At 41.1% G+C, this 23,413-nt stretch overlaps 1 protein-coding gene across 5 annotated transcripts in view; it reads right to left on the bottom strand.

The window, feature by feature from the left end:
- syngap1b (synaptic Ras GTPase activating protein 1b) overlaps positions 1-23,413 on the bottom strand; it is a 230,972-nt gene that overhangs the window by 144,558 nt on the left and 63,001 nt on the right. For all 5 annotated transcript variants that reach the window (XM_075466269.1, XM_075466264.1, XM_075466267.1 and 2 more), the window contains exon 2: positions 22,751-23,061. In XM_075466269.1, the coding sequence (XP_075322384.1) occupies positions 22,751-23,061 (311 nt within the window). The remainder of the gene's footprint in view (positions 1-22,750; positions 23,062-23,413) is intronic.

The raw sequence follows: 23,413 nt of genomic DNA, 5'->3' as shown, positions 1-23,413 counted from the left end.
GTTAAGATAAAGTTTACAGAGTTTAGAGCTTAAGAGAAATCAGCTTCAGGCCGGCTGATTTTGGCTCGGGCAGGAGCGAAATGCATTGTGGGTAAACGCTCTGCATACTGTCTGATCGATCAGTATGCATTATGCAGAATGGAAGTATGTTAAAGTATGTTATGTATAAATGGTGCTTTACTACTTGGATTGGCTGGTTTAACAAGCAGTTAAACCTTAGCCGGTTATGTTTGTGCAGGATTGTATCAGTGCCCTGATCAATAACAGGGTCACTGGGTGAGTTTCATTTCTCATCTCAGTTGTTTAACTTCATACAGCTGTGCCAACTGTGCCAACAAATCTGCTGTGTGGAACATTTCTAAACTGGAAAACAAGAGCAGTCAAACAGCCACTTTAATAAGAAATCTGTCATCTGAGCATTAAACAAGCTGGTGCGTTGCAGTCATGGAGTTCACTCAGCTTCATCAAAGCAGAACACACCGGAAGAAAACTTTAAAGATTTAAAGATAATGTTTTCCTGACATTGAGGGTGAATAAATGCATCGCTCTGCTTGACCAGAACATTGTTGTGTTTGAGAAAAGGAGTTTTCATCATCTTTTGGAGCTTCAGTAGCCAAGGTTCGCCGTACCCTGAAGACACAATACAGTTTATCCAACACAAAAGTTTGCTACCGCATAAGAATTATTTATTAGAATAACTTTAATGCACTTATGGTGTGGAATTTTCTACTTGATAATCACCACAGACGGTCTGAAATAACTAGGATTAGTATTAAGTATTAAAGTCCTGCTCAGGAAAATTGCAGATTGTGGATAAAGTGAATTCATTTTAATTGTAACATTGAATAATATTAATTAATTAGTTAATTATTGGATTAATTGCTGCTGTGCAAAGTGGTGAAGTAACATGTTGATTTTTAATGGCAATGGCTATTCTATTCATACAGCATATTTCAGTACATGTAAACCCAATGTGCTAAACAAAGGCAGAAACACAGAGAACACACACACAGCTTTTACATCGGTTCAGCTTTGTTCTACAGATCTGGAACACAGTAACTCAGCGGGCTTGGATTTAATGCTGGAAACGACTAAAAAGCTGCATCTGATGACCTGAGAGACGTGATAGGGTTACACGCAGTGAGCAAGTCAGAGATGTACCGGGAGGCCAAACCATTAAGTGCTTCTTTTTTTTTTTATAACTCGTAAGAGGATTTTAAAGGTGATTCTCTAATGAACAGGTAGCCATTGGAGGGGCTTTAGTCGTGGAGTGATATATTCAAATTTCAGTGTTTCTGTAAGAACTCTGGCTTCTGCGTTATAGTGGTCCAACCTGCTTAGTATGAATGCATAAACCAATCTTTTGGAGTCAGTTTGAGATAGAAAATGTCTAACTTTAGACGCATTTTTTGAAGTGGTAGAAAGCAGTTCCAGTAATGTTGGTATTATGATCATCAAAACTGAGATCAGAGTCCAAAATAATGCCAAAGCAGACGGTGAAGACGGATATTAACAGATTTTCTGCCTCATCTAATCAGTAACATGTTGGTAAATACTGTAAAATGTAATTTTGTCATTACTGAAATGCAAAAATATAGTAACATAATTTAGACATTTAGTCCCAATTCTTTTATATGAAGCTGCTAATATGGCCAGAGAAATTCTAGTGATATTTTTCATTGGCTTAACTTGTAGAATTTGTATTACTTCATCACTTGAAATTAAAATGAGCTGCCCTATACCTACCAGGGGGACCTCCGAAAACAAAATGACACCAGGCTTCGATCTAAAGTTCAAGCCCTCTTAGAATATTCTACTTCAATTTAAATCCAAGTCCTGTCGGTGAACACAGCTTTTCTCTAACGCTCTTTTAATTCCCCTCTCCCAGATTAATGAGGGAAACAGCAGCAGTGGCTAAACACTCTTTTCATCTAACTGATTATTCTTTAGTGCCAATGAGCACCAGTAAAGCTGAATTAACCTCACATTCAGCTGGCTCTATATTGATAGACTATCCAAAGTGTCCAAAATACAGCCACGGTTTCAAGTTGGAACTCTATTGCAACTGTGTTGCTTTATGTTGTTTCTAAATATAAATATTAAGCAAAGCGGTTTCATAATGCCAGCACTGTGCCAGCTCCGATTCCATGAAAGAGGAATCAGGAGGAGAGTACGGAGGAGTGGAAAACTCATCCAGCAGGTAATCTCACTGAATGGTTTAGTGGTTATTGAAGAGATAGCTGTGATTTTCAGCAGGGTTAAAGAGATGCTTCTCTGTGTCCAGATTTTCAGCTGTTGCCATGGAATCCAGAGGAGACAAATGGGCTGCACTCACTTTTATCTGCTGTGTGAGTTATGAGAAGCTTGCAAAATACATGTTTGACAAATCAAGGCATACAGTGGCTTCATTATGTCTTTTACATACAAATCAACATATTTCTGCTGTTCGTCATTCAGGTTTTTAATAACAGGGTGCAAACGTGTGTTTTAAAACAGTAGATGAATATAAATAGCCGTGAAATCATGTTAAATCCGTGCGTCTGAGGCGAAATTCTTGACCAACCATCTAACTGTCAACAAAGCCTAATTACAAGCAGCTAAATATGGTCATTTTCTCCAGTGACATCTGCATGAACGGGAACAAGCCCCCTCTTTCTGTCCAACTGCTGCCCTGCACAATTCATCTCTGCCAACTTGACTCACGGAAAAGACCGAGAATACCTTTCTACACCACCCTGACACTCCAGCCCACCAACAAGCATCCCCACCTCTGCATCCAGCAGAGAGAAAACATCTGGAGGCTATTTTTCCCCCGCTGTGTGGCAGGATTTGATTGGTCAGATGTCGCAAGCTCTGCAGCTGAAGACGTGACATAACACCGGCTCTGGGCTTGCCATAAGTAGACACAGGAAGCTGGCAGGCCTGCACTCGGCATCCACAGAGAGGCGGCGTTAGATTTGCACGCTGACTCTTGACCACTTCAGCTGGTGCAGGAACATACATATTTAAAGAAGCTCTTTGATTTACGGCTCAATTAACCGAAAATAAAATGCAGTCTGGTACGGTGCCACCGAGATGCTGCACTGTCCATTAAGACCACATACTGACAAGTTTTAAGGTTGGGTCATGATTTAAAGGAATGGCTGTAATCCAAATGGACACACTCAGAGGAAGGCAAAGAAGTCTGACGTGACAGAGCGCCACGATGGGTATGGGTAATGCAAGCAATTCTGTAGGGACACCAAAAGCAAAATTAGGCAAAAAGAACGTGTTTAGATCAACCCGATCTCATGGAAATGCATGAAATGAGTATGACCTCTTATGAAGTGCATTACATAATGGCTTCATGTGCTATGGCAACTCCAGACTGCATGATGAAATCCTATGTTGGTCCACAGCTCAAAACACCCTGTGATGTAATCCCTACAAAGATGTGGCTTAAGTTTCCACTCAGCGTTTTCCTCTCTGTGCGTCCACTGTCAACATCTCACAAGTGTTGGCTGAGCGACAAGAGAGGATGTTGGAAGGGTCACTGAACACTTTCCTTCAAGATGTTCCCGGTTTAGGACTTATGCTGCAGAATGTTTGACACTCGTTGTTCTTTTCTACTTCTCTACTGCTCGTAGTTCTTTACTTTCTTTACTTTGGCAAATGATTAGGCTTAGGTGTTAAGGGCATAGAGTTAGAATTAATATGCTTATGTCTAAAACTAACTAAATATATACAGGTGTAAAAAATCTACATGGTTAAAGCTTACGCTTTTCCAAATAAATAGCTCATAACTCAGATCACGAGAAGCAGCTGTGTAGAAAACAGCAGCTTAAGGACACGTTACAATCTCACAATTTGGTGGATAAAGAAACCTATTAAACGTCTTCTGGTTAGCCTGGGCTGATCGTGGTGAAATTACATGTGGGTAAATACAGCGCCAGTACAAAGTAAATTACCTGATTTGTTGTGGTTGTGTTGGGTTTTATTTGCCTGATTCAGAAAGAGTACAACATGCTTTGGAGGCAATGCCCAAATGAAGCATTTTTTCAACAATCATTTATTCTGCTTTCAGTCTGTTTGGTTAGGTTTTGTAGAAAATGTTCTTGGTAAGGACAAGTTTGGGAAGCCTGATGTTACCTGGAAATAAATCTCCAACTTTTTAAGAAGCAGTGGTGTGTGATTTCTTGATTAAACTACAGTCACTGGAGCAAAAATATGCCTCTAAAAAGACAAGCAAAGTTAATTTTATTTGTGGGGCTCAATGTCATACCGAAGCTATTGATTGAAAAGTAAGTTGTTTTGTAATACTACATGTAAAACAGTAATGTTTTATTGTCAAAATAACAAATGTTAGTGTCTTTCTCTTATGTTCCTATTGGTTTAGTAACCCAACTGACTAAATACTGACAGATTATCTGGCAACCACGGAAGTCCATACCAATTGTGGCCAGTAGGGTAAACGCTAGGGGTGGGCAAAAAAAATAGAGTCTTGTACATATCGCGATTTTTTTATTTTTATGGGATGATTGTAAAAATCAATTTTTCTCCCCGGAATCGATTATATTACGTCATATACGTGTCCAGAAAAACTTCATCAATTCATTACATTAAGTTGTGTTAAAACTAGCCCACATTTGTGCTGTGTGGACATTTCAATGCATTTTGTAACTGTAAACTTTAAAAAATGCCTCTTTTTGTTTCAGTTGAAATAAATGTCAGCTGCTGGACTGCCTGACACAGACTGATGTGCGTTGTTTATGGGAACGACATTCATTCTAGAAGTGTACGATTCAACTTGTTTGTTTTTTAAGGAGGAAGAAAATTGCAATTGCTGATTATATCAAATCGCAATACTTGTAGAATTGCAATTATCAAGAATCGTGACCAAAGCACATCGTCCCACCCCTAGTAAATGCCATGCTATAAAACTGCTGCTGTATGAGTAAAAACACCAGAAAGGTAATCCAGTTTTTAATCAATAGTTCTGTAACAACGTTGGTACTAACTATGACTCTACAGACTTCAGCTGGTATTTAACTAAATGATGAAAAACTGGGACTTGTATGTCGTGTTTGCAGGGTGGAACAGAAGACTGTTGAGTTGTAATCTAAGATCATAAATAGCTTGGTTTGGTGTCAATAACTCAACAATTTTTAAATTCCTCCTAAAGTAACCCGCATGTGGTTGGACAACACCAGCGTGCAACAGTTGGTCATAAACAGGGTCCATGAAGAAATTAAATATAAGTGGAAGAATATCTACAGTTAGACACATTATGATGTTAATGATGTTGTTTGCATACTGTTGATAGCTGTGGAAAGATAATAGCTGATATGTAAATTTTATGACTAATTGATTTATGTATCACTGATGACTAAAATCGTTCAATGTCTGATTATGTCGAATCCTGTGAGGCAGGTTGATGGAGGTACGGTAGCATTGAAGAACGGATGACTTGGAAAAGATGGAGGAGGAGGGTGTTTTTGTTCGAGCTTGGCAGGTTGAGGTTGAGCAATGCTGCAGGCTGGCAAGCCCATATGTCAGTGCTGCTTCCTCAGGCCCAGCTGTGGGGAACTGGGGATACGGTGGGACAATGTGCACGAGTGTGCATGTGAGAACCAGAAAGAAAGAATAAGTTTGTGCAAGAAGAAACAGAGTGTGTAATGTGGGAACACTGTGCAATCCATTATTTCTTAACAGGCTGATAATCAAACACTGCTGGCTGTCAAACTCTGGCTAAATCACACAAGGACAAAAACTCCAGTGAACACACACACACACAGGCAATACCGAAAAGTTGCAGCTGAACAAATACAGAAATAAACTTAGCAGGGTGTGTCCGTTTGTCCTTCAATCTATCAGTAACCTCCTTTCCCAGACAGATGTTCATTAAAAACCCCACAGTGATCTGACTCGTGACAACAAATACCCACAAACTGCGAATCTGCCAACGTGGGCCGAGATTACAGCCCAGTCTCATGGGAAGTCATGAGTTGCCACAAAGCAAAATCGAAATAAATCCTGCTTTTTTGTCCCCTTGACATACTGGGCACATTCAAACAAATGTGTTTCAGTCGTAAATTTCTTTTGTGCCGGCAGATGGGGCAAAACTAGAGATTTCTAACATGCCGCAGATGTTGTGAGAGCCTGTTATTTCAAGGCAAACCAACCTTACAAAATAATTCTTCATCCCTAAAAAATAACGATGTGGTTTGGGTACCTTGGTCTAACCAGATAGTGAAGCAGAAGTACAATTTTTGTGTTTATTTTTACGTTCACTTGTTCACTTACGTTGTTGAGATTAGATATTAAATGTAATTGGTTATGTTTAAGCACTACATGTTTCCTTCAGATGTTGAGAAAGCAATCAACAGGGCAGGGATATAAATTTGCTTTGTTTTGGTCATGTCTTGGGTAGAATTGTTGTATTTTTAATCAGTAATAATCAGTAAGACTATTTAAATCCGTCACAGACATACTTTGAAATGGTGTGGAGTTAGATATTTATTTGTATAAATATTGTTGTATAAATCAAATTCAGCTTTTGCCTCAGTTATTTTTTACCTTTTAATCATTGGGTAAAATCTGTTGACACAAATTATGCCAAAACAAAAGTAAGCTATTCTCTATTAGTTTGGCTGCCACCCGATATCCTGTTCATATTCTACCTTTTAAAATATCCCTTTGCGGCTTGAAACCTGCAACACTGAAAGCCCAACTACATTCTCCCCTTAATTCTCCTACTTCTTTGTACACAAAGAACGTGATTGTCAGAACCTCTCAGGATTTCGAGGCAATTTAAGTGCTATTTTGGTTTATAATCACTCTCCATTTATCTCCCATTTGCTCCTAATCCAGTTTGTCCTTCTTCCCGAGTGAATCGCCTCTTTTCAATATGGTCATCTGTAGGTATTACCACTTTTAAAGCCTTACATATATATATATATATATATATATATATATATATATATATATATATATATATACATATATTGATAATGCCGTTGCATCCTTTATAGTTTATCCTGTAATAGTTTCAACTCCCTCAACAGCATTTTAGTCTATTTTTCTAACCAATCAAAAGGTTCTTTATGAGGCACTTTGCTGATACAAAGTCCTAACTTTGAATGTGTGCATTTCCTAAATCTAGAACAAGGATTTAGAGGAGGTGATCCCTGAAGAAGTCTGGGCAGAGATTACAGAAAGGGTGTCTAAATCCTCTTAATTGTGCTCGAAATGGTCTTATTCAATATAAAATTGTGCATGTTACCCTATAACTCTGCACACCTTACTCGCATGCTGTGGCTCGGCCCATATACCGCTGCACCTTTTGGACTTGGACTTCTAACACAATGTCAAAGACAGCAGGAAAAAAGAACTGAGCCAGATGCCCTGAGTGTGCTTTTTGGGGTTTTCCCATTATTTCCATCCAAGAAGGAGGCCTTGGCATTTGCGATCCTGTTGGCCAGATGACTGGCTCTGATGAATTGGAAACCAGCAAAGCTGCAGCCTTCTACAGTAAACCTCGGTGGATAACAGCCGTGTTTTGCTCTCTTAGACTTTCACCGAGAGCTTCCTCTGGCAGGTTTAGGGAATTATGGGTGGCATTCTTTAAACTTGTTGAAAGGGGTTCATACATTTTTTATACAAAAGGCTTTTGCTGTCTTTTTTTGTCTTATTTAATTCCATTCTGACAGGACAATAGTTTTTTCTTTGCAATGGATTGTGCTCCCACATTTTGTATAGGATGTATAGATACTAGGGCTGGGCAAGTTAACTCGTTATTATCGCGTTAACTCGTTAATTATTTAATGCCGATAAATATTTTAGCAGGTTTAACGCAGGTTTTATTTCTTTATTTGAAAAAAAATAAAAATTTTAGAGACAGGAAGCAGAGAGAGGGGGAACGACACACAGCAAAGGGCCGACCGATACGGGACTCGAACCGGGGCCAGCTGCAGTGAGGACTATAGCCTCTTGTACATGGGGTGTCTGCTCAACCCACTACGCCACAAACCGCCCCTGTTTTATCATTTATTTTATTATTGTAAAAGTCTGTTGCTGTCTGCTGTGGAACCAGAAAAGAAAGTAATTGGAAGGATTCAAAGTGTGTTTGCACAACAAATGTTATGGCACTTTCATTCATATGGCAGCACATTTAAAATAAAACTAAATGCTAAAAGCTATACGCTACTTTTGAATTCATTTTTGGATTTTGCGTACAAATGCGATTAATCGTGATTAATCAGAAAAATCATGTGATTAATTATATTAAATATTTTAATCGTTGCCCAGATCTAATAGATACATTTGTAAACTGTATAATTGTCCATTTAAAAAAAAAAGCCCAAGCTGAGTCCATCTATTACATGTGCTTAAAAGTGCTGTAAGTGCAGAAGAACAGTTGGAGCCACCCGTTGCAGGGAGAAAGATCTGGCCAAGCACCATTCTTCTTAATAAAAATGATAAATGGCAGAGGATCGCTTTTAAGGTCGTTGAGATCTAGCAGTTGCTCTTAGTAGGCTGGCAGGAGACAAATTATGCTCAGTTTTCTTCTTTCTCTCGGTGCCTCCAAGGTATTGAAGAAAAGGAAAACTGTACACTCACCGCAGGGATAGGCAAGTTAATCAAAACGCTGAGATAAAAGTCATTTAAACCCTTGTATGTACAGGCTGACCTTTGGAAAAATGTTTTATTTCAGAGTGAGTGACAATTTTCTTTTTAACGGGATGTAATTGTCCCTCAAATAGCGAGACTTTGCTGTTAACATCGGCTCACAGGTTCAGGTCAGCATTCTTACTAAAAGAATCAACCTTTCTCTTCTCCTCCTCGAGTCACAGCCCACCTACATTTATTACATAATTAATCCCTCCGACTCCCACACACCAGCCACCTGAATGTGTTCTCCAGGGTCAAGAGCAAACATGCTATCCACCTCGGAGCCACTCTTCATGCTCTGTGACAACAGTGGCCGGAGGCTGAGGCCACGAGGGGCTGTGACTTGTTTGCAGATGGGCTTTAGTACTTCAAACACGGCATTAAAGCTGCAAACAGAAACCAAAAAAAAAAGGGAAAAAAGTCAAATTACAACAGCACTACATCTGCTTTCTTTGTTTCTGATTGGTCGTATTTCTCGGCTTCTGGACGAGGCCTGTGCACCCCCAACGGTTTCTCTTGCATAACACAGTTGGGGGCTTGCGGCCCGGACACATGACTTGGGGGACAGCGCACTGGTGCGTGGCAGTGGTACATGAAACTCTGTCGCCTCAGATTAATGTGAGATGAGACTAAGAGGAGGAGGAGGAGCAGAGGATGGCAGCCAGCCATCACTGTCAGCCTGTTTGCTCCCCCTGCAGGACGGAAGGAAGGAGAGCTGCAGCAAGCAGGGAAATGGGAGTGAATACATACAGATTCATCTCACAGATTAGCTAAAATATAAGAAACTTTTTTTCAAACAAGGTTATTCTAAGCGCCCGATTTGTCGTGAAATATGTCAAACAGAGGGGCCATTATATTTGAGCTATTGGTTCTGTCAGAATGCTGATTATATCAGATCATTCACAGGTTTTTCTTAACAGCTAACTGATGATCTTTATTACAATATTCTATTGTTTCTAGGTCATTTTTGTTTTAATGCAGGTAACCAGTTGGCAGGGTATCCAATTATTTGAATTTTAGGCAAGGCAGGTTTATCTGTGCAGCACAATTCAACAACAAGGTGATTCAAAGTGCTTTACAGATACATTAAAACAGTAGAATTAAAAAGCATGATTTAAATTTTAAACAAAGAAAAAAGAAATAAGAATAATAGATAAAATCAGGAGTTAAAATATGATTAAGTTTTGAACCTCAAGCTTCAGATTTGGAGCTTTATTCAAACGCAGCTGAAAATAGGCGTGTCTTCAGCCTGGACTTAAACACACTGAGTGTTTCAGCTGATCTGAGGCTTTCTGGGAGTTTGTTCCAGACATGTGGAGCATAGAAGCTGAACACAGCTCCTCCATGTCTGGTTCTGACTCTGGGAACTGATAGAAGACCGGATCCAGATGACCTGAGGGGTCTGGAAGGTTCATACTGGGTCAGGAGGTCACTGATGCATTCTGGTCCTGGACCATTCAGAGCTTTATAGAGCAGCACCAGAACTTTAAAGTCTATCCTCTGATGGACAGGCAGCCGGTCTAAAGACCTCAGAGTTGGACTGGTGTGGTCCACCTCTTTGGTCTCAGTGAGGACTCGAGCAGCAGAGTTCTGACTGAGCTGCAGTTTTTAGGTAGACCTGTAAAGATGCTGTTACAGTAATCAAGCCGACATGGACTAGTTTATCCAGGTCCTGCTGACACATCAGATCCTTCAACCTCGATATATTCTTAAGGTGATAGTAGGCTGACTGTGTTATTGCCTTAATGTGTTTTTCCAAGTTTAGGTCTGATTCCATCACTACACCCAGATTTCTGGCCTGGTTGGTAGTTTCTGGGTGTATAGATTGAAGCTCTGTGGTGACCTGTAATCGTTTCTCTCTTTAAGGCCTTAAAATGACTAAAATTCTTTTGAAATCTCATAAAATGTCTTAAATATGATTTTGAAAGGTCTTAAAAATGTATTGACGTGACTTTTATTTAAAACAAATGTATAAACTTCAGTCTCGCTTTTAAATGTTTAGATTTTTGAGGAGTACCTGTGCAGCCCGGTTAGAATTTATCGAGAACAACCTGTTATAGTTTGCTGTTCGTGGTTGCTAGCGGCGCCATGATTGAGGAGCGGCTCGTCAGTTAACACTAAATTTAAGATGGGTAAATGCAAATTTGAGAATTTGTGGCTTCAGAACGAACAATTTGCCTCATGGTTGAAAATTTGAAACTTTGGCACATTGGGCATCGAGGCGTTGGAGTCCCACGCCAAATCAGAGAAGCATGAAGCGGTCTTAAAGTGCCAGCAGCAAACGCTTCCCATCAGCCACTATTATTCCACATCAGGATTTGGAGCATCGAGGTCCAGTGCTACCTGGTCTGCTACAACTCCAGGTGACCTCCGGACAGCGTTTGGGTCTACGCCCACACTGAGGGTGGAGCTGCTCTGGACTCAACCAACATTAAAAGTTTAAAATCAGTTCTCTAAAGGACAGGAAGCCAACGGAGGGAGTTAAGAACAGGAGTGATGTGCACACGTCTGTTGGTGTTGGTTAAAAGACGGGCAGCAGCGTTCTGCACCAGCTGAAGGCGGCTGAGAGAAGACTGGGAGACGCCCACATAAAGAGCATTGCAACAGTCTGACCTTGAACTTATTAGGGCATGGATGGCTTTCTCAAGGTCATGACGACTTAAAAACATTTTAACTTTGGCCAGGAGACGCAGCTGGAAAAAAGTAGTCCTGACGACATTGTTAATTTGTTTGTCCGACCTCAGATCAAAGGTCAAAGGTCACTCCCAGATATCTGACAGTTGAACTAAGCTATGAAGACAAGGTGCCAAAGCCAGCCGTCACAGTGTCCCCAAACACAATGCATTCAGTTCTGTCATCATTTAAATGAAGAACATTGTGCACTGTTACTATTTGGCTTCAATGGTAGATAGATTTGTAAATCGATGTGAAAATGGTCTTAAATTGTATTAATTAGGGTCTTAAAAAGTCTTAAATTTGACTTGTTAACAGCTAACAATAGTTTTCTATGGATCCACTATCTAAAAACTTTGGTAAGTATTTAGATTCTACTTAAAAATCCCTTTTTTATTCCAAAAACTTCTCAAAACTAAATCTAAATATGCATTTAGTCATTCTGCATCAGTAAAATGGAGTTAAAAGTGTGGAGATTCAGCTTTAGTTTAGAAGATACAGCAAAAAAACTGCCTTAACAGATAATGTATTCAATCATTTTTCATACTTTGTTCCTTTATTTTTTATGCTCAATATTAACTGGACAAACTGACATGAATATAAATACGACGATTACTTTAAAACTCAGATGCAAATCGCTTATAGGGTTTGACTGCCTCATTGATTTGTTCTAATGGATTGGTTTACTTGTTTCTGTCTCAAGATCTGGCAACGCAGTCTCTTGTGGTGTCGTAAAAAACTTTGGGGATGAAGGAATGTGGGCATGACTTATTTAAGATGTTTATTTCAATTACAGAATAAGAACATAACGACTTTAAAGTGGTTTGTAAGAGGACAACAAGATGGTTATTGATTAGTCGGTTTGCGTTCTCTTAGAAAGCTGCTCACCAAACCTTATTGTATTCATTATTTCAGTGCTGAATCTTCTTGGAAAGTAAGCTCTGAGGGAGAGTTTATTCGTTGAATTCAAACGTTTGCCACATTCACTGAAGCTGTGAGGTCAAGAAGGCTGTTTGTGCACTTTTACCTCCCTCTGCTAGCTGCTCTGTATATTCATCAGGCTCCAGCTGGTCCGCTGTATGTTGTTTTGCTTGTTTATCGTCCGTAACCATGGTAACCGCGGTGTAATTGGGCTTATGCAGGACCGTATATATCTATAGCTTTTTTCTCTAAAACTCTTTCACTCACTGTCGAGTGTTGGTGGGGTAGAAAATTTTTCCACTCACTTTATGTGTCTCTTGTCTGAAGAGTTTAGTTTGAAATTGTGCCTATATTTCTATTCTTAATCTGCCTTCATGTACTTGGATGCATGTCTTAAATATTCCTGTTAGTGTTTTCTATTTATAGTGCAAAATCAATGCATGCATTTCACTTATAGCGCCTGCTGTCAATGTCTGCGTCTCTGTTTGTCTGGTAATGTTGCCTTCTTTTTATGACTCATCATTAACATGTAGTGTAAAGTTAGCTTAATTATGACTTTTTTAATTCAGCTGGTTTGTAGCTTTTTGGCTAATCCACAGCGGATTCCCTGTTAAAGAAACAAGATGAAGATCTTAAATCAGTGATACTCACTATTGTTTTCACAAGAGCCACTTTGGCAGAGCAAAATCAAGGGAAGAGCCACTTTTACGACAACATACTAAAGTCCCCTTTTGCAAATATGCATTACTACATATAAAACATCCCACAAAAAAAGAAACAACACAGCCAATACATTTTCAATTAAGACCATATTTGCTTTAATACTGGGATGAGCTGAAGCTGGCGTGCATTTCCTCGACTTTCTTCATGTTGTATTTGTAGTTTGTTGTTGTAAACATAGTGAGACATTCAGGATGAGCATGGTTTTTGTGCTGGTTTTTGCCCTTTTTAATTAAAAACCGATCCATTGTGCCTGCATCTGGCGCTGGCTAAAGGAGCTAGCATGCTCTGTGGTCAAGTGTGATGGTGGTTTAAGCGGGCTGCGTTGCCAGGTTTAACAGTGTGCCCCCTTTAGGAAACACCATTAATTAATACTTAATAAAAATACTTAATACTGTGCAGTATTTGCTGTGTGTTATTTGAAAAAATGTATTGTTATTGTTACCATATTGTTATAAGCTACTATGCGAGTGCGAGCCGCGCAATGAGTATCTCAACTTAAATGATAAAAATCGCTGCGTCCTCTAGTGTTAAATTTCTCTTTCGACAGACTCACGTGATGTCGAGTCAACTCTGTAGCAGCTTTTGACTTATTGCGCTAAATCCACGTTTGCACAGAAGTATTTTTCTTCTCATCATAACACATGATCACAGATCTCATCTCATCTCATCTCAGAGACAAAATAGCACAAAGTGACTTTTTCTGCTGCTTCAAGCTGTTTCCTCGCTTGTTTTCAAAGCAACACGGTTCTATTTTTCTGTCATATAATGCGGGGGGGGGGCAGTTTTTCTCCCAATCACAGCAAATCTCGGGGGATATAATGTAGAAGTCGTAGACACTTGGAAGTTCTGAATAATAATTGAGTAGCAGGTGACATGTTTGTGTTATCATCTTTAGTTTTACAGACATTCGTTTAATTTTGGGGTATTTTTTCCTCGGATACACAATTCTAAATATAGACCACATATTATTGCCGTTCCAAAACTCAACTCCTGTCCTCCAGAACCTCCACTGGCTCCCAGTTCCACACCGATTCAGTTCAAAATCCTCCTCCTCACACACAAAGCCCTCCATAACCAGGCCCCGTCCCACCTCACAGACTTGCTCCATCCGGCCGCCTCCGTTCATCCGAGGCTAACCTCCTTACTCCACCATTCAGAACCAAGCACCCAACCTGGGGCAACAGGGCCTTTTCTAAGCAGCTGCCCCCTCCTTCTGGAACTCAATCCCCAAACACATATGGGACTGTGCTGACTTGTCCACCTTCAAATCTCTGACAAAAACCCACCTTTTTAAAGTTGCTTTTAATGTTTAACCTCAGTTTAATATGTTTTTAGTGTTTTACTATTTTATATTGTTTTGCTGTTTTTATTAGGGCTGGGCAACGATTAAAATTTTTAATCTAATTTATCACATGATTTTCCTGGTTAATCGCATTTGTACGCAAAATCCAAAAATGAATTCAAAAGTAGTGTATAGCTTTTAGCATTTGGTTTTATTTTAAATGTGCTGCCATATGAATGAAAGTGCCATAACATTTGTTGTGCAAACACACTTTTAACATCAGCATCTTTCTGTAGTTTTTATGTAGAAGCCTCGCTCCACTGTCTGTTTCCTTGAATGACTTGCTGCTATCAGTTGTGTGTTTTGCCTTTAAGTGATATTTTAGACTGGAACTACTACGCTGAGAAGACAATTCAACTTGGCAGTGTTTACAGATGACTTTGGTTCTGTCGACTCCGCCGTCTGGAAGAACTTTAAAATGAAAATGGCCGAGTAAAAGTTCCGTACCCTTCTCCATGTTTGGTGGATCCGCCGATTACTTTCTTTTCCGGTTCCACAGCAGACAGCAACAGACTTTTACAAAATAAAAGCCTGTGAGCAACAGACTTTTACAAAATAAAATAAATAATAAAACAGGGGTGTTTTGTGGCGTAGTGGGTTGAGCAGGCGCCCCATGTACAGAGGCTATAGTCCTCGCTGCAGCTGGTTCGAGTCCTGCATCGGACGGCCCTGTGCTGCGTGTCATTCCCCCTCTCTCTGCCCCCTGCTTCCTGTCTCTCTGAACTTTCCTATCCATTAAAGGCACAAAAGTCCCCAAAAAATCATTTTAAAAAACTGCGTTAATGCACGATAAAATATTTATCGGCGTTAAATAATTAACGAGTGAACTCGCCCAGCTCTAGTTTTTATGTAAAGTGTCTTTGATTATTCAGAAAAGCGCTAAAATGATAATAAAAATGTATTATTATCATTTTTATATCTATTATTTTTGACTGATCAAAATGAGTCAATAGTGTGAACATGTCAGGGAGGGTGTGATCCCATTCCGCCTATAAGAGCCTCAGTTTGTAGAAAACATTTCAAGAACCCCAAAGCAACGGATTTAAAGGCACAACCACACAATTAAAACTCATTTCCACTTAAGATGAACAGCAGAATTTTGTTCCTTGAAGAAACATCTTGATTCCACAGGAGAATGTTCCTCCTGCATCTTTCTGATGGTCGTCATTCATAAAGAAATAAAAAAGACAAAAAAAAAAACTGAGTGGCAAGTGAATGGAGCACGGAGACAGGTGGCCTGTGGGAGATCCAGAGAGTTCTGCCAATCACCCCAGACAGAGGAGGAGAGGAGGGAGTGAGAGTATGCGGGTGGGTGAGGAGAAAGGGTGAGAGAAGCAGAAAATGCAGAGAAAAGGAAAATGGAGACGGATGAAAGGAGGGAGAAGGGGCAGAAGGCGGAGATATAGATGAGATAAAGAGAAAGATGGGGAAACAACAGAAGATGCATGAAATTAAAACACGGATCGAGCCAGAAGGTGCCAGAGAGAGCAGGAATTACACCGGTGATGCTGCACTGTGCCGAGTGTAACCCACATGGTTTCCATATTATTTTTCCCCTCCGTATTACTTTGCCCCGTTATTTCCTTGTCTCTGCGCTGCTTTTACTCTGAGCCAATCACCGCGGTCCTTGCTCACATGTTGGTCATTGGTCAATGTGGCCAATCAGGCACATTCTTAAGGTTGCCACAGGTGTTGTCAGGTAAGAGCAGTGGGGAAGCCAAACTAGAGCAGGTTGCAGGAGTCCCCTGTATGAGCAGACAGCAGAAAAGCCTTACGGGATCGCTTAAAGACGGAGCTGGCCAGGTTCCAATGTTGATGGCGAGCTAAAGGAAGGCCTAGCCTAGAGACTCTGCATCATCCTCTCCTGCCGGGCTGGTAGGGGGCTCCTTGTGCCCAGACCCATAACTCTCGCCCCACACTCTACCTCGGGCCTTTGGCCAAATGCACACAGCACTTTAACATCCGAGTCAAAACTCAGACGTGGGTTTTTATGGACTTTATGAACTGAACTGTGGGCTGTTGGGAGGGTATTTGTGTTTTTGTGTTGCAATGGACTTTGATATTTGCACGGCGAGTTTTAAACTGCAGTTGCATTGTGATTTCTATGAACTGTTACTTTGAATGGCCATTTACTTGAATTTATTAATACTGTACATTAGAGCCTGGCTCGGGCCGGATTTTTCTGTCCGAGCCCGGCCCTCAACCGACAGAAAAGTTCTCAAATCCGACCCGAGCCCGAGATTAATTAAAATATTTGTGTCCGAGCCCGCCGGAACCCCGAGACCAGTGACCAACGTGACTTTCAGTTCTCCAGAAGCTATTTTTCTTTTAACTCATTGGCTGCCAGCCATTTTCAGTTCAGAGCCACCCATACTGCCAAGTGTTTTTCAGTATTTTGACTGATTTTCCAAGACCCACAGAAAAGCGTGTCTTATGACTATGTACACACCGAAATTACCAAAAGAAAGAGTAGACTCTCTTCTTTGATCAGGAAAAAGAAGTTTGTTTCTACCATTTTCAGTCTTTTAGTAATAGACAGTAGAACATAGGTTGGTTTCACCAAAAACAGCTGTTTGACCCAAAAAATGGAGAAAACAAGCTCTTTTTTTTTTGTACATAGTGGCACTGCTGCCACCTTGCGGGTAATTTTGCCAGTATATTCTCTGTTTAGTGTTTACAAGCCTAAGATTTAGTGACGAACTCCGCTAGATTGTCCCCCAGCCCGCTCCGTTAAAAAACGCAATTGACGTCTATAGACGTCTTTGGCAGTGAACGTTTTTTTTAAAATTGACGTCTATAGACGTCAATGGCACCGAAAGAGTTAATGTCCTCCATAGCGCTTCCAGCCAACTGAGCTCTTCTGCACTGATCGCACGTGTTTAATGTAAAGTTGTTCGAATGTTCGATATGCGTGCGTGCGCACCGAGCATGCACAGACCACAGATGCACACAGATGCATGCTGCACGGCATGAGGCACAAATAGCCTACCAACATTTTCATTTATGCATATTCAATTATTTATGTTTATCACAAAAACTGACGTTTGCAATGAACTGAAACCTGTCCTCTGGCTGTTTATAATTTTCACGATGTCTGCTTGCTTTCGAGCCCGACCCGAGTCCGACAAGACATTCTAATTTTTTGTCCGAGTCCGACCCGGCCCGTCGGGCTTCGGTCGGGTTGCCTTACTCTACTGTACATACAAGCACTTTGTGGAAAAAAATATATGGTACCAACAAAAAGCAAACTTCAGTCTCCTGTTCCCTCTTCTGAGAGTTGAATACTAGATCTCTGATACTAGCCTATACCTATCTACTCTTCATACTATTTTCATTTTATTAGCATACCTGCTACACGAGCCTCTGAGTAAACAGGAATCAGGGAGGTGAAAGGTGTGATGATATCAAAATGTGCACAAAGCAACGACACCAGAGAGAAAAAGGAGTGAGGTCGTCCACCGGTCCGACATCTCTGCTGGTGGAAAAGTACAGTATGATTGCTTTTCTGGCGAGCCACTGAAGCCATCTAAAACGAATGGAAATAAATTGAAGGGCGAATGTGTGTGTGTGTGTGTGTGTGTGTGTGTGTGTGTGTGTGTGTGTGTGTGTGTGTGTGTGCACGAGGAAGAAAAAGGAGGAGAGAGACACTCCGCTCTGCAAAAGGTGAGTGACAGGCATGAATATTTAACGTCTCGGAGGTGACAGATATCAACACGTCAGTCTTGCCTCGGATCCATTCACAGCTGCCGCGTTATTGGCACAATTAGACAGGGATAAGGCTCTGATTAATTGAACTGGGCTCTCCATTCAATCCTTCCAGAGCAGCACAGGTCACTTATCTGAGGGTGCTCCATTCCTCTGAGTGATTACAGGCTGAAACACTCATGGCAGCCATGCACATTCTACCGATGGAGCTGCTCCGACCGGCCAGGGGAAGACTCGTGAGAATTGGTCTGAGCATACAAAGTGCTTAATCCACAGACTACATAAATTATGCATCCTCCAATCAGAGAAAGTTTGGGACCGTATGGAAAATTCATATTTCATTGCGGGCTGTGTGACCCCCGAGATATTTTACCTTTTTGTTTTGTCATCTTCATTTAATTTACATCAATTCTGTATTTCAGGCCTGTAACACAACCAAAAAAAAGATGAGATGAGGGCAATTTCTGCCCAGTAATGCTTAATAAAAATGCTCCTTAAAGGATGATTGTTAGGGATGTTATCCATCTTCTTCCTCTTAATGATAATATTGGTTTAAAATCATAAAACCATTTAAAGGGATAGTTCGCCTCTTTTGACATGAAGCTGTATGACATCCCATATTAGCAACATCATTTATGAACATTTTCTTACCCCCTGCTGCATCCTGTGAGCCGAGTTCCAGCCTCGTTTTGGTGTTGATGAAAGTAGTCCGGCTAGTTGGTGATACAAAGGGAGAGAAAATAGAGCCAAGCGATTGTGAGGTCTGACTTTTTCCTGGATGAACGATTTTGTGATGCAAATGTATTACTCTTTTGAACGCATATTGTTTTGAGAAGCAAAACGCTTTATTTTTTAAACCCCAGCCAACTAGCCGGACTACCTTCATCAACACCAAAACGAGGCTGGAACTCTGCTCACAGGACGCAGCAGGGGGTAAGAAACCATTTAAGGAACCTGGAATTCAGTTCGTAAAGGGCACTGGTGGAAGACTAATGGCGTGTTTCCACTATGCAGTCTGGTACGGGTCGGGTCGGAATGATTCGCTTATTTCAGTTTTTCCATTACCACGAAAGCGTACCGATCCGCACCGTTACCATTTTTGTAACCCTTCTGCTTGGGGTACCGAGCACACAGGACCGGTTCCAGGCTCTGCTCTCCGGTGTAGGTGAGGAGGCTGTGCAGCGGGAGCTCGATGACGCTGTGCCAAACCAAAAAGTTTTCCAGCTGATTGCCGCAAAAATGGCAGAGAGTGGTTTCAACCGGACCGCGAGCCGGTGTGGCATTAAGCTGAAGAAGCTTGGAGGTGGTTCCAAATTTCGAAATTTTCTATTTACGTTTCAGCACGCACTCCGCCCACCCCCGAGGGTCCCCTTTGTGCAGTGGGAATGCAAGCTGACCCCAAAGAGACCCGTACCGTACCGTACTGAACCGACCCGTACCGGACTGCATAGTGGAAACGAGGCTTAAGTTGCTGCATCAACAACCGTCATTCATCAATAACTGATAGACCCACATGGACAAAGGATAACTGTGGGGAACCGTTGTCGAGCACTACGATACAGAGTTACATTCACATTACCGCACAAAAAAAAAGCCTCACGTCAACCATCCCAGTGGAAACGTGTGTTGTGATCAGAGCAATGTGATGGTGACAGTATGCCAGGTCGTTGTTGGAGGACGTGGATGCCATGTGCTCCGGACCACAGACCAAAAGGAGCATCTGTTGTCAGCAACAAGTCCAAAAGCCAAAGCTCTGTGATGGTACAGGGTTATATCGGTGGCCTTGGCACAGAAAAGTTCATTGAGATTTTAGGGCAAGCGATGCGGCCTCCTGAACCGCATCTCTTGCATTTTTAACAAGACGACGTAAAAAAACCACATTCTGCACACACTGCCGACCAGAGAACGTGTGGAGAATTATTAAAGGAAAAATGCAACAATAATCCCCGACTGCAGCACACCTGAAGATGTGCTTGTAGGAAGTATGGGACATGCTAACAGCTAATACAGGACATATTTTCAAGCATTATGAGAGTATTTTTTCCATACTATCCCAATTCTTTGCTGTTTTTAGGGTAAGAATAGTGAGGTAGTATCAGAATATCTAACTGTATTACTACAGGCTGACACCTGTACAATCCCTCTGCACTTCTATTCAGCGCTGATGTGCCACAGTTTAGATAACATTAGCGTATACACGTTCTAATACCTGACCTACCGAGTCTCGGGAGGTAGACTGTGGTCCTCTTCCATTTCTGGTGGTGTGCTAAGTGGTGTTATAAATCAGCAGCTGTGTGACATTTTCTTTGTGCAATCAGTGTATGATGCAGAGTTAAAAAAAAAAAAAAAAGCTGAAGAACAGTACCCTCTCCTGGCCTGAACAGAAAGATGAGATTTTCCTCACAACGGCGGCAGATGAGATCTGTTTGCTTGCCACACCAGCACACAAACCAAAAATAGCCATGCTAATCAGGTAAAACATACTGCCGTTCCTGTTTTAAGTGGTCTGAGAAGCAAGTGAGGACACGGAGAATAAAAGCAACGAGCTCTCTCCTCTTCCTCCACAATTAAATCTCACAGTAAAGCTGCCAGGTGGTGAAATACTGCACCTCTAAAACATTTCAGGCTGCACATATATGAGCTTTACACAGGCGCTTTAATGTTTAACTCAATAAGAAAATGCACATAGACCGTAACTTCAGTTTACACAAATCTGTTCCGGAAAAAAAAAATCAACACTGAAAGCACTTTGAATTTGCTCTCTTTAATGTTTTATTAATGAATAACCAATTAACATAAGTCTAGGAGTTTTGTACAACTCAGTGTCGGGAGATGCTCTCTGTAGTCTGCTTTTAATACAGTAAGTGTGCCATCTTGATTCTGGCTCATAGCAACAGCATACAGTATGCGAAACATGAAATAAATCCAATGAAAATACCTAAACCAGCATCTGTTGATCCTTTTTCTATATCTGCTGCATCCTGTTTGGGGTAGCTGGGATGGAGCTGGAGCCAATCACCAGCTATGAGAGGCGGGTACATACCAACAATTACTCTGAAATCTAAATGTAGTAAAGTCAGAGCTTAGTTTCTTAACTTAGGCCTCTTTAACTTGCACAGTTTCTGTCTGCGGGTGTGTTCAGGGTAAACCAAACCAACACCAAACCAACGTCAAGAACCAGTGGTGACGAACAAAGGAGATTTGGTGTCTCCTCAAATGGCCAGCATTGCAGGGAAAAAATAGCACATGGACACACCGTAAAGATCCATCTAAACTCCATACTATTATATATATATGTACATATATATATAGATAGATTACACCAGTGCAAGAGGTCATAACTTTGCAGAATGAAGCAGAAGTTTAAACATTGTTTAATTGGGGAAACAGAAAATGTTAACGACGCTACGTTTGAACAAACTCAGCTCACTACTAGTTTAGTTTTTGGTATTCTGCATAGTTCCTGCTCAGGTAGGTGTGCTTTAATATGTTTAAACGTAAAATATCGATGTCTCAATTTAAACTAACAAATCATATGGATCATCTGGAGCTTCATGCATCAAGAAACAACAAAGTTAACTTCTCAGAAACATTTAGAGTTAACAAAAAATCCTTAGTGTTTTCTTTTAAGTGAGCGTGAGTTTACTGATGCGCCTGACGGCTGATGGTTACCTTGGTCTGACGGAGCCTTTACTCGAGTTGGCTGCTATTTGCAACTCTATGTGAACTAAAAGCTTTTCAACAAGTGGTCTTCCAGCTAGATAAAAAAAAACAAAAAAAAACGGGCACGTCAACCTCGAATGACTGAAAGCGAGAAGATATATGTCGTCTTTTTTCTATCATTCACATTACAGTACAATAGAGGCGTATCAGTGTGTGTTTGCACACAGAGACCTGGCGTCCAAAATCTGCATTTTTTTTTCTTCCTGTCACTTTGACTAGAAGTTGAAAACCTGTACAAAAGTTTTAAAAACTAACTTCAGTATACAGATGACTGATAAGTGACGTAATCCATATCACACAGTGTGTGTTTATCCTCTGAAGGTGCAGCTAACACCAATATGATGCTGTCAGAACAATGCAGCGAATGGCCAAAAGATTCTCACAGCTTCCCACAGAATGACCAACAGCCCTTGAAAATCAGCCCCAAAAAGTTGAGCCTCGGGCAAACTCAGGAGTTTAGAATAGATCACTGACCTCCTTTTTAATAGTTATTAAGATAAAATGAGGGTCCTTTAAGTAGCACAAAAAGTGTTTGGGATTATTTGATGCTCAGAGCACCCTCCTACATGTTTTATATTGAAAAGGTAAAGAATGTGACAGACACTGCTTACATTTAAATGACCAATGATCTGTTCCAGGCTGTAAATAAAGCAGGAGTAAATTTTTCAGAATCTAAATCAAATTACCAATCGTAGCCCTTTTTGTTTATAATTTTGTTTCCAATAAGGGACAGATTAAGTGCAAAGTACCTTCCTGTAGTGTGCATTGTGACTGTATTATAACACATTATATAAAATACTGTATAATAATGTATATAGCACATGGGGTGAGTAAAATGTGAGAAAACATGAAATAAGGGCTGTTTAACACGACTAATCCCGATCCAGTAATGATAAAAAAAAGAGTTAAATATGTTTCTAAATCTATATCCGTTGGTCTGTCTGTCAGTTTGAAGGGTTAAAGAATATTAATTGTGATCTAAAGCCCAAAGTGAGACTCTGTGGAGCACGGTACCTCCTCCTGGTCCAACATGTAGAGCTGATTTCCGGCGCTCACACGAAGACGGGGGTTCCAGCGGTCGTGGGCTGGGCGCTCGTAGATGGGGCGGTCGTGAAAGGAGCGGTTGTAGGAAGGGCGGTCGAAGGAGGGACGGTCGAAGGAGGGGCGGTCGAAGGAGGGACGATCGAAGGAGGGGCGATCGAAGGAGGGGCGATCGAAGGAGGGGCGAGCGTGAGAGGAAAGGTCATAGGAAGGAGCGTGGAAGGAGTGAGCGTGGGTGCGATGATGGTGATGATGGTAGGAGGGGGGGACGGCACACCTTGCATCTGGAAAGGAGAAAGGAAGAAGAGTTTGGTGGGAGGGCAGGGGACAGGGGTAGGGATCAGGGAGGAGAGAGCAGGGAAAACAAGGTCAGTTAGGATCATTGGTAAGAGGGTTGTGATGCTGCGACTGTCTTCACAACATCTGCGTCAGGTGTGTGTTTTAAATGCTGAGATATCATCAGATCTTTGTTCAAATGAATTCAAGCAGACCACTGAGCACAGCGTGCCGGAAATAATACCTGACAGGGGGTAGATTAACATTGAGAAGAAGAAGAAGAATGATAACAAAGGCTGTGTTCCAAACCGCATACTTCTCCTACTACTCATACTAACTTTTTGAGTTAGTATGCCAGTT

Source organism: Odontesthes bonariensis, chromosome 5, assembly GCF_027942865.1.
Source record: "Odontesthes bonariensis isolate fOdoBon6 chromosome 5, fOdoBon6.hap1, whole genome shotgun sequence".
Classification (NCBI taxonomy): domain Eukaryota; kingdom Metazoa; phylum Chordata; class Actinopteri; order Atheriniformes; family Atherinopsidae; genus Odontesthes; species Odontesthes bonariensis.
This window is presented reverse-complemented; position numbering and strand designations above follow the sequence as displayed.